The 12066-nt window shown below is 38.0% G+C and overlaps 1 protein-coding gene across 3 annotated transcripts; it reads right to left on the bottom strand.

Annotated features, from left to right (window-relative positions):
• Positions 1 to 2406: 2406 nt before the first annotated feature.
• Positions 2407 to 10681, bottom strand: LOC114240009 (arylalkylamine N-acetyltransferase 1). Of its 3 annotated transcripts, none has more exons than XM_089734739.1 (5): positions 10587 to 10681; positions 9546 to 9624; positions 4752 to 4929; positions 4278 to 4489; positions 2407 to 2846 (listed from the first exon to the last, which is right to left on the bottom strand). In XM_089734739.1, the coding sequence occupies exons 2-5, from the start codon at positions 9620 to 9622 to the stop codon at positions 2612 to 2614; spliced, it is 702 nt and encodes a 233-aa protein (XP_089590865.1). In that variant the 5' UTR covers positions 9623 to 9624; positions 10587 to 10681; the 3' UTR covers positions 2407 to 2611. The 3 variants fall into 3 exon arrangements, with proteins under 3 accessions (XP_089590865.1, XP_089590864.1, XP_028026268.2); XM_089734738.1 differs by lacking the exon at positions 10587 to 10681 and adding an exon at positions 10358 to 10525; XM_028170467.2 differs by lacking the exon at positions 10587 to 10681 and adding an exon at positions 10362 to 10524.
• Positions 10682 to 12066: the final 1385 nt, after the last annotated feature.

Here is a 12066-nt window from a genome sequence, read left to right as displayed (position 1 = left end):
GTCAAGATGCCTGGACAAAGTCAACACTAAGAAAATAATTGAAAGAAACAAAACTTTTTAAATAGCATAAGCATATAGTCAGTTGCCTAACTATAGGATGGCAGGACTGGCAAAATGGCACACGCCCCTGGCCACTAGGCAACTAGTGAAATTTCACATAGCATTTAATAAAAATTGTTAAAGTAAAGCAGGTACTTAAAGTCAATCGAAATAAGATTTTACTAAAGATTTGTCGGCGCAACGACACAATTTGGTTGACTAAGTTTAGTTAAAGTTAAATGTTCCGTTAATGTTACGCATGTAAACAACTGCTTAAGACGGTATTCAAGAGAATTTCTGACTAAGCTACCCCCCACTATTCTACTATAAATACGAGTGACTATGGTCGCACAAAACGCCCAAAACACGTCATTATGGATCCTCCCGATCCATTAACGGTGCGTTTAGGTAGGTACCTCAAGCACCGGTCACCGTCCCCGCCGAACCCGTCGCTTGCGACAAACGGCTCGACGAGTAAATTAACCCATAGACACAGCCAACTGAGTTTCTCACCGGATCTTCTCAGTGGGTCGCGTTTCCGATCCGGTGGTAGATTCTGCGAAGCACTGCTCTTGCTAGGGCCAGTGTTAGCAACACTCCTGGGTTGAGCCCCATGAGCTCACCTACACGTCAAGGAGAAACTGAATTAGCCTCTCAGGGCTCTTAGCATACTAGGCTGCACTAAAAGTATCGGGAATGGTATATTTCCACTGTTCCTGTCATATTGAAATCTTTTTAATTGAAAACTCCTTGGTTTTAAAAATCGAATACCATTTATTTATTTAAAAAAAGATTCTCGGTCTTGTTACGAGGTTTTGTCAAACTTGTTTAGTCGTTGAGAAAATGGAATTGACTCGAAAAAATTCAAGAGCGATGATTTATTATGACTCGAAGTGGTTTAACATAAAAACAGTGTGTTGACCGGATAATTTCTGCATTTGGTGATGAAGCCCCATCCAAAACCACAATTTATCGCTGGTTTGCTGAGTTTCAACGTGGACGTGTCAAGCTCAGTGATGATCCCCGTCAAGGACGTCCAAAAACTGCAGTCACCTAAGAAAACGTTGATGCTGTGCGTAAGTTGATTGAGGAAGATCGACATGTGACATACCGCGAAATTCAGGCAACTTTAGACATTGGCATGAGTCAAATACAAATAATCTTGCATGAACAATTAGGTGTAAAGAAGTTGTTTTCCCGATGGATACCGCATTCGCTCTGTGAAGAGCAAAAAGCGGCTCGCGTTACTTGGTGCGTCAGAACTCTCGAAAGATTCCACGCAGGATCCTCAAATGCTGTACACAACATTGTATCAGGTGACGAATCCTGGATATACGCGTACGAACCCGAAACAAAAAACCAGTCACGAGTTTGGGTGTTTGAAAATGAGTTAAAGCCAAAAAAAATTGTACGTTCACGGAGTGTTGCAAAAAAAATGGTGGCCACGTTTGTCTCCAAAACCGGCCATGTTACGACTATTCCTCTTGAGGGATAAAGAACGGTTAATGCAGACTGGTATGCTAGCATTTGTTTACCACAGGTCGTTTCTGAACTCCGTAAAGAGAACTGCAACCACCGCATCATCCTCCATCACGACAATGCGAGTTCTCACACCGCGCACAGAACAAAACAGGTTTTAGAGCAAGAAAACATAGAATTATTAGACCATCCGCCGTACAGCCCCGACCTAAGCCCTAATGATTTCTACACTTTCCCTAAAATAAAGAATAAATTGCGTGGACAGAGATTTTCATCACCTGAAGAAGCTGTGGGCGCCTACAAAACGGCCATTTTGGAGACCCCAACTCCCGAATGGAATGGTTGCTTCAATGATTGGTTCCATCGTATGGAAAAATGTGTTAAATTTCGCGGAGAATACTTCGAAAAGCAATAAATACATTTTTAAATAGTAATGTTGTGTCACTTCGTTAATTCCCGAAATTTTCAGTGCCGCCCTCGTAGGTAGGAAAAAAAAGCACAAAACATTACGGCTCGAGCAGTCGAACGGAGCGGAGCTCTGTTGTTATCGTTGTACACTTGAAATGTAATAAAAGGATTTCATTGAAAAAGTGACTCTTAATTACTGTCACTATGGAAAGCAATGATAATGATGAAGCAAATGACATCAGCAACGCCGGCGTCGCTCGAAATGTTGGAAATAATAAACGTGAGATAAATTATATTAGTTAAAGTAGTTATTGTTTAAGTGTAAGTATTATATGCGGTCGTGTAAGTATAATTACCTCCGTTCGTTTACTTTATACGCCATTGATATTTCTTTGTTTTTTTTAATTTGTTTCTCGGCAAACGGTTTAATGAGCCATGACTTATGAAAATAATGAATGATAGAAATGAAATATTCTGAAATTTTTAACCGTGTTAAATATTTATTTCGCAGACACTGGAAAAGGTAATATATTAACAACAATTCTTTTAAAACGAAATAACATAAACAACAATAATTAAATATATCGAAAAATAGGAGCGCATTTTTAAGTCATTGACTGAAACAAAGTTAAATATATTTTATAATCATTCTGATGATTACAGTTGTAGTAATCACGTGTGGAATTCACGTTTTATTATGAACAAGTGTTCCAGGATCGCTTCCTGAAAGTAGTTTTATGTACACTGCGTCGTTTACATGCGGTTCTTTGGGTACGATCAGAGGTTCACCATTCAGCTTAATGTCCTTGTACGCCGCTTTGTAAATGCAATTGAAGCCGAGCCTCTCAGCTGACATCGCGGAATAGGCGCTAGATGTATCCATGCGTAGTATTCTTATGCCGCGTTGTTTTGTGATATTCCTTGAAATGAACAAAAAAATATATAAGCACATCTATACTAATATATAATAAATTTATAGTTTTTTTTTGTTTTTTGTTTTATTGCTTAGATGGGTGAACGAGCTCACAGCTCACCTGGTGTTGAGTGGTTACTGGAGCCCAAAGACATCTACAACGTAAAATGCGCCACCCACCTCGAGATATAAGTTCTAAGGTCTCAAGTATACTTACAACGGCTACCTCACCCTTCGAACCGAAACGCATTACTGCTTCACGGCGGAAATAGGCGGGGTGGTGGTACCTACCCGTGCGGACTCCCAAGAGGTCCTGCCACCAGTGATTACGCAAATTATAATTTTGCGGGTTTGATTTTTATTACACGATGTTATGCCTTCACCGTGGAAGTCAATCGTGAGCATTTGTTGAGTACGTATTTCATTAGAAAAATTGGTACCTGCCTGCGGGATTCGAACACCGGTGCATCGCTACACACGAATGCACCGAACGTCTCATCCTTTAGGCCACGACGACTTAATAATCACCTTTCTGGCTGAGCACTTGCTTGCCCACCTGTTCTGGTAAAAGTGGAAAGGCCTCCGAGCCACCAGTAATCTCTCGAACATAAAAAAATAAATAAATAATAAAAACCATTGAGATACGCCAATACTATTCTCATTTAAGATCCTTTGACTCCTAGACATACTTGGATTACGGCTATTATCACGCATATATCGGTTTAGAATTACGTGTCTGCCCGAAATATGGATTAAATCGCATACAAACTCGATTTCAGGAAGCGAAAACAAAAATTTGTCACAATTATCGAGGTATAGAGGAAACATTGATATCGTAAAAGTAGGAAATTTTGTTTCAGTAATTTGATTTTTATTACACGATGTTATGCCTTCACCGTGGAAGTCAATCGTGAGCATTTGTTGAGTACGTATTTCATTAGAAAAATTGGTACCCGCCTGCGGGATTCGAACACCGGTGCATCGCTACACACGAATGCACCGAACGTCTTATCCTTTAGGCCACTAGGACTTAATAATCACCTTTCTGGCTGAGCACTTGCTTGCCCACCTGTTCTGGTAAAAGTGGAAAGGCCTCCGAGCCACCAGTAATCTCTCGAACATAAAAAAATAAATAAATAATAAAAACCATTGAGATACGCCAATACTATTCTCATTTAAGATCCTTTGACTCCTAGACATACTTGGATTACGGCTATTATCACGCATATATCGGTTTAGAATTACGTGTCTGCCCGAAATATGGATTAAATCGCATACAAACTCGATTTCAGGAAGCGAAAACAAAAATTTGTCACAATTATCGAGGTATAGAGGAAACATTGATATCGTAAAAGTAGGAAATTTTGTTTCAGTAATTTGGGTTTGGTTTTCTGGCGTTGGTGGATTATTGACTTTCGTGAATACTATCGATACTTACTCCGTTTCTCTCAATAACTCGTTCATTACACCTCTTCTCCTCCAATTCGGGTCTGTAGCTGCAACCTTAATATCCACAAAAACTTTATCACTTAGAAATTTCTCAGCAAGTTTAGCGCCTTCCTCCCTTCTGGCTAGAATATGTAAAATCCTTTGGAATTTAGGATTGGGACATCGAAGTGCTTGATTCAAGAGACTGTTCTCCTCATCTTCCTGTAAAAAGATATTGAGATTTCGTGATTTGTGAAGAGAAAGCTGTCATGTTATTAAACAACAATCACAGTAAATTAAAAATGGCGGAATCTAACCAACCGGATAAATATTATTTTAAAGGTAAGCCTCAGATAAATTAATCGTCCATGACTTTTGACGAACTGAGTAATTTAACCTGTTTAAAGGTAGCGAGAACAAACCAATAGGTGAGACTTTCTTAAAAGATTGGAAAATATTACTAAATAAAATAAAAACTCCTTACATCCTCCAATGGACATATTCCATTGATCATGGTACCAATGATTTTTCCCTTAGGCTCGACGGCTTTGAAAGACAATCCTTTCAGTAGGGAATCCCTGCAATATTCCTCTACCTCTAGACATGAACCGGAATCATATAACCCTACTGCCTCGTTCAAGGGTTCGTCGATGAAGAATGTTCTGGAACGAAAATCAAGCTTTGTATATTGTTTCATTTGTGTTGACAGTATATTTTGCTGTAGTAAATATTACTGTATTTATAATTAACTAGAGGTCCCGCAGTAGTCGAAATTCGACTATAATTAATTGGAATTGTAAGTTTGTACACTACGAGTATTATGATTGTATTTTATACTTCTATAATCACAAATTTCGCCAAGACTACACTATAAAAATATTAACAAAGACAAACAATATTTAATTTATTCTCAATTTGACAACAGACGTCAAGAATAAAAGTTTGACAATAAATAGTATGCATGCGTGTGTGCGTCAAATACATGGTATGTAGTGTGTTTAATGTTTTCTTTATTGATTTAATGTATCTTTTATGCATAATTTTAAATAAATATTAGTATTGTGCACTTCTTCTCTATATTCTGTATAAGTCTGAAAATTTTCATACTCCTCCGTCCGCGCAATTTTCGTAAAAAGGGATACAAAGTTTTTGCTTCACGTATTAATATATAGATTGTGTACGGTGGGTGTTAGGAATGTCTTATTAAAGTTTTATAATGAAGGTACGAATATGAAATATCTTAAACTTATACACTACTGGTGGTAGGACCTCTTGTGAGTCCCCGCGGGTAGTTACCACCACCCTGCCTATTTCTGCAGTGAAGCAGTAATGTGTTTCGGTCTGAAGGGTAGGGCAGTCGTTGTAACTATACTTGAGACCTTAGAGTGGGTGGCGCATTTACGTCGTAGATGTCTATGGGTTCCAGTAACCACTTAACACCAGGTGGGCTGTGAGCTCGTCCACCCACCTAAGCAATAAAAATATAAAAAAAACACTAATATCGATCGGGTCACCGGTGTTTGCGGAGTGTAAAATAGTTGGATTTTTGTATGATAATCTACTTCAAATTTATTTTGTATAGTTGTCAACGGCTAAATAATGAATTCGTACGGTTGTCATTGATTTTGAACGTGTGGCCAATTGTAAAATATTATTGTAATTGCCTTTAAAAAATTATGAAGATACTTCCGTCATGAGATTTATATTCTTATGGCTTTGAAGTTACAAAAATAGGTTTGTTTTCAACTTTATTATTTTAATCGATTATGTTAAAACCATATTTTGGTTGGTAACGAAGTTAGTGGTGAGCATTTTAACCTCCTTTTTGACAAAGGCGTCTCTAGCCCATGTAGCGTCCGAGCGCAATCATTATCCTAGTGCCTTCTAGTAAGCGCGCAGTCAAACTGGAATACAAATGTAACAGATTCATTGAAAGTGCCGAGGCGGCGCCCCCTAACTCCGCTGCGCCTACACCCAACACCATAGGGTACGCCGCCTCTGCTTTTTAGTGCTTTAAAATCATAGATAGTATTAAGTTAATACCGTCAAAGCAGGTCATCCCCTGCAATGGCTAATGCTTTGCGGTAGCCATAGGTAGGATGGCTTCTGCAATAATCGCAATTACGCAGCAGTTGAGATCAGAGTAGAATCGTACTTATTGCCATTGTGATACTGACTTTTTACTATGATTTAATTTGCAACATTAGCCTTATGGATTCATTTAAAATTAACGGTTGCCAATTGCAGCAGATTATTTATTGCTTTTTAACATTTAATCGTATTAAAATCTTCTAAGGAACACAAAAGGTACAAGAATGACCAAATAAACCACATAAATAATTTACTTAGGAATACTGAATTTGCTATTACGTTCTTTCTAAATTTACTAACATTAAATCTCGATAAGTGATAAGCAAACTAAGGGCCCCTCAAAATTTGCAACGGGCCCCGCGTTGTCATAATCCGGCACTGGTTGATTGTTTACTGAAACACGTCACGGTGTTGACTTTAACAATTTTGAATTTTAATAACTCTGCATTATATATAAATTAAAGAATGTGTACATACATATATACCAAAATCGATTAGAGCGATACTTTGTTTTTCTTTTCTTGTTAATTTTTTCAGTCACGGAAAACATCGACATGTAATAATCTACCTAGTCAGGTCATAAATTCTGTCACATGTTTAATGTAAAATAATTGAAACAAGTTTATTCATTATGTAACCATTCATATACCAAAATGAACTTAACAAAACATAGATTCTTATGACACTAAAGTTTATTTAAAATGACCTCCCTGATTTGAATACAGGCCTTCAATCTGCGCGGCCAGTCGTCTATCGCAGCACGAACGAGGTCCATGTCAATATCGGCGGCTGCCTCAATCAAGGATGTCTTGAGTGACTCCAAATTGGGATGAGGCTTTGAGCACGCCTTTTCCTCCAAGTGTTGCCATATCTTGTAATCTAACGGATTCAAATCTGGACTGGAGGAGGGCCAGTCTTCGTGCCGGATGAAGTCGATTTCACGCGCCGCCAGCCAGTCTTGTGTGCTCTTCGCTCTATGAGCTGGCGCCGAATCTTGTTGGAATACCCAGTGCCTGTTATTGAACATGGTATGAGAAACCGGTTCCACAAGGTTCGTCAGGACTGTATTTTGATACACAACTGCATTCGTTTTTACACCTTTCTCACAAAAATGTACCTCTGTTAAGCCCCAATAAGAAACTCCCAACCATACCATGAGCGAGGATGGAAAATGACCTCGTTGGACACGCGGAATACGGTTGCTCGCTTCTTCACTACTGTGTGCGTACACCTTATCATTTTGTTTGTTGTTTCTCTCTTCTACGGTAAAAATCTTTTCATCCGAAAAAAGAATTTCGCGATAATTTTTTCCCGCGTACCGCTTCAACAAAGCGCGGCATCTCTTCAGTCTCAGGTCCATTAGACGAGCATTCAAACGATGTCCTGTTTTTCTTCGATATGCCCGAAGCCCTAAGTCTTAATTTAACACCCTTTTCACCGTGGTTCTGCTTAACCCCATCTGAAGGGCCAACAGTTTCTGCTTACGTTTGGGATTTCTTTGAATTCGCGCCTTCACAGCTTTTATCACTGCTGGAGTCCTAACAGACCGAGGGCGACCACTTCTTGACCTGTCATCTACACTAGAGTCTTCATTGTATCGTTTGATGGTACGATAAACGAAGCTTTTGGCTATATTAAAATTTTTCAGTATGTTAAAAATTTGAATTGGCGCGTAACCGCAACGATGCAACGCAATAACTGCAACACGGACTTCTTTAAGCGTCCACTCCATATTTAAAAATGAGTAAAATTCTAAAAGTTATACATTTTTATTTTCATGAACAATTCGAAATTCGAATTCAATAAACTTTTTTGTGGCCAGCATTCTAAAAGAAAAGTTTTTACTGTGTGACAATACTTATGACCTGACTAGTTATATAGGTAGGTATATAAAAATGAATTGCTATTCGTTAGTCTCGCTAAACTCGAGAAAGATTTGGCTAATTTTGGTCTTGAATTATTTGTGGAAGTCCAGAGATGGTTTAAAAGGTAGATAAATATGAAAATGCTCGGAATTAAATAAAAATAACAATTTTGTTTTTCCTTTGATGTGTCCCCCGTCGGACGGATTCCTTTTGTTTGTTTTAAGTTTATTTTATACAAAAGTTTAGGTCTTTTATTTATCGATTGAGGCACTACGAAGTCTGCCGGGTCAGCTAGTAAGTTAATAAAGAATAATCTGTGTCCTGTGGTTTTACCCGCGTTCAATTTTCTCTATTACTATGAAATGGATATTTTTGCGTGTTTTATGTGCATTATCGCCGTTTGTCCAATTGAAATTTTGTGTTTCTGTTTTGGTTTCAAGAATATTTCCTGGCATAGGACCACTTTCCAATAGGCATCGTGCCCGGTATCACCTATTATATTACTATTAATTTTTGTCTTCTAATAGTGGCCATCCTCCTCCTCCTCCTTGCGTCGACAATCACTCAGTGCTGAGGGTCGTGGCCTCCTCTAATAACTTTCTCCTGCATTATCTTCCGCCATTCCTGCCTGTCCTCGGCTGTGTGGATAGCAACGTGGACTGAGGTATTGAGAGTGGAGTGTATTTGGTCCGATCAGCGAAATGGATTTCTGCCTCTGGGCCTTCTCCCGCATACCTTGCCTGTTACCAGCAGCTTTTCCAGATTGTCACCTTTCTTTCTGGCGATATGTCCAAAGAACTCGAAACTCCTCCGCGCGCATGTAAGCCCACAATACAGGGCGTATTGTGGGCTTATATGGCTACAATACGCCCTGTATTGTGGGCATATATGGCCACTTCTGTTATATTATTTTAATAAATGGCGTAACTTTGAACGCACTAAACGTACCTATATTATATATGGTGTGCGTCCTGATTGCAGGTTCGGTCAAACCCTGTAGTTTATGTTCATGTCCATTGTATTATTATTACATATTATATTAGCTTCAGTTACAAACATGTCTAATAACACGCATTGCTTAAACAACAATTCAATAAATATCCAGAATGGCTCTGATGTTAATATTAAAGATTTGTTTGATTTATAATGTATATTTTTAAGTTGTGTTTAAATTATTATATTAAGTAATAGATAACGGATTCTTCCAACAAAAGTGTACCTGCAACTTAAGTGCTTAGAGTAGGTTATACAAGTACACACGAACTGTCATTTTTGGCGCGTAAAATATTTAGCTAAATAATTGAATATTCGATATACTTTACCTTTTAAGTAAGTCCATTATTTCCTCCTCATCGTTAGCAGTAATAGGAAGGATAGTAAAAGTCGTTTCTTTGGACATAACTGAAATTACAATTTTGCAAAAAAATAATATTTTAAATACCAGAATGTCTTTGAAAGAGATAGGTAAGACAGAAAAGAAAACAACTAAGCATTACCAAATTGAATAGGAAGTGTCATTAAAAAGGCGCTATTTTAAAAGGTTTTCCAAATTGTATTCAAATCATTCGAACAATGATTTTTAAAATGGAGGACAACTATTGTTATTTTTTCGAGCGCGTAAGTTTATCGTCTGTGATAGATAGCACTTAACCTTAAATTATATGAAAACGTATTGATTGCCAACTGAATCAAAACATTATCAAATATCAAATGAATATTTGAAGTGTGAGATAGTCAGATAAATCAAGAACTAAATCGCGAATGGCTGGTAAGTACATTACTATTCAGTACACCACTGACCGATAATATCCAATACTAAAATAGAAACCATTCCGTATCGTAGTCGAGTCTCAAACCTGTTTTTACGAGATTTGTTGAATAACCGTAAGCCAACATGAAGATTAGCTCGATTATTTTACGAATAAATTCACAGTATTGTTAATTCGATATTAGCAATATTTTAATTTGGTTTTTTATGTTATTCGTTATGATTTTAAAGCGCTGAATACATTTAAATGGTATTGAGATCGTTCTGGTGATTATATAGATAATTATGAATATCGAGTTATTATTTTTGTTGGTTAATTTTCTTTTTATTTGAATTAACTAAGTCATGTCCTATAATAAAAGTTACTTACCTGAACAATTAAAAGAGTCCCCAGCAATGTTAAAAGATCCAACGCTTAAAAATTTTAAACTCGCAATTAAAACGCATTAAAGATGTTATAAAATAAATTGAACGGTAAACATGACCGCACTGAACTCGCTCCCTGAGCCGAGTGTGTTTATATCGCAGCATACACAACAGCAGGAAATGATAAAAAGAGTTTAGTTATCGTAAAATATGTACTTTTTGTACTTACTTATTTATTAATCGCAAAAGCCGTTATCGCTTTTGGACGTTTCTTACCGAAAATATAATAACGATATCTTTTCTTAAGCAAAGTAAACAATTGCTATCGGCATAATTTTATGTGATGTGGGTCGGAATTGAGAACGGTATCTACCCTACACTTCAAACCAGTATATCACACTATATAGGCTCATTACATTCTCTAGCATCAGTTTTTTTTTTAAATATAAAAGGAGACAGCTAAATCATTTGTACAAAGTAATCTGTAATTTATTTTCTGGCTCTCGTAAACAAAGCTTAATTAATGCTCATAATTTATGAACATTGTGCGTTAATATGTTGTAATGAAAAATATGCGTCATTTCGTTGGTACACAGCGTTTGTTTTTGTCAATTACATGAAATACCATTTATTATTTTGATCGTACTTCATCGAAACACACGCACTGATTATTACTAGACACGTCCTTACGGATCGATCAGATCCAATAACCTTTGCATTAGACGCCTGCAGCTCTAACACTCGAAGCAGGCTTAGGGACCCCGGTAACCGTACTCCTCGAACTCGACAAAAAGTTCGACGTGCAACGTAACCCATGAATCAGCTCGCTGAGTTTCTCGCCGGATCTTCTCAGCAGGTCGCGATTCCGATCCGGTAGTAGATTCATTCACGAAGCAGCTGCTCTTGAGCTGTTAGGTCATAGGTGTTCGGAGGCGCTCTGGCAGCTGTCAGCAAATCCCATTCCTCCGGGCGGAGCCTTTGCTCGCCCACCTGTCCTGGTGAAACTGGAAAGGCCTCCGGGCCACCAGTAATCCTTAAGTACTCTTTAAGTTGAATAATATGTTTCCCAATCATTCTTCAATGTAGAACGTGTTTTGTAGACTGTTTTGCGTTATTCGATTGTGCTGTTAGTAAATATTTTTTTATTAATTTGCTATTGGTTGGTGAAAGATCTTGAGACAATAGATCGCAGTATCAGTTGTGTTTTTGCTGCCTGTTAATATGGCTCAATCATGCGAGGCTACATATTTAAAAGATCTTACCCCAAATACGTTGATATAAGTTCTGGTTGAGCCTTTGTTCGCCCACGTGTCTTGGTGAAACTGGAAAGCTTGGCCACCAGTAATTCCTCATTCCTCATGCAGCAAAAACGTTTAATTATGTCGTTGTACTTACACTCGGCTCCAGCTCCCTGTTGGATGTGGCTTTCTACAGTGGCACCAAGGTATGTAGGTATATAGCACTTCTGCTTGACTTCTTCTAGTCTATCATCTCGGATGGAGTCTAAGAAAAGGTTCTCCTCTCTCCACGCCGGCCGAGGACAAAGAGATGTATGCTTATGTAAGCAACGTATTCTCGTTCTCCGGGTTTTCATAATGCTTGAAGACGGGGGACAAAAGGTCGCGTTTTGCGTCTTTTGTTTCCACAGGCGCTTTTGATACACGGTTCAATGTAGATGGACTGAGATTTGCAATATTAAAACGAAATTA

The sequence above is a fragment of the Bombyx mandarina genome, chromosome 18 (genome assembly GCF_030267445.1).
Source record: "Bombyx mandarina strain Sakado chromosome 18, ASM3026744v2".
Lineage (NCBI taxonomy): Eukaryota > Metazoa > Arthropoda > Insecta > Lepidoptera > Bombycidae > Bombyx > Bombyx mandarina.
This window is presented reverse-complemented; position numbering and strand designations above follow the sequence as displayed.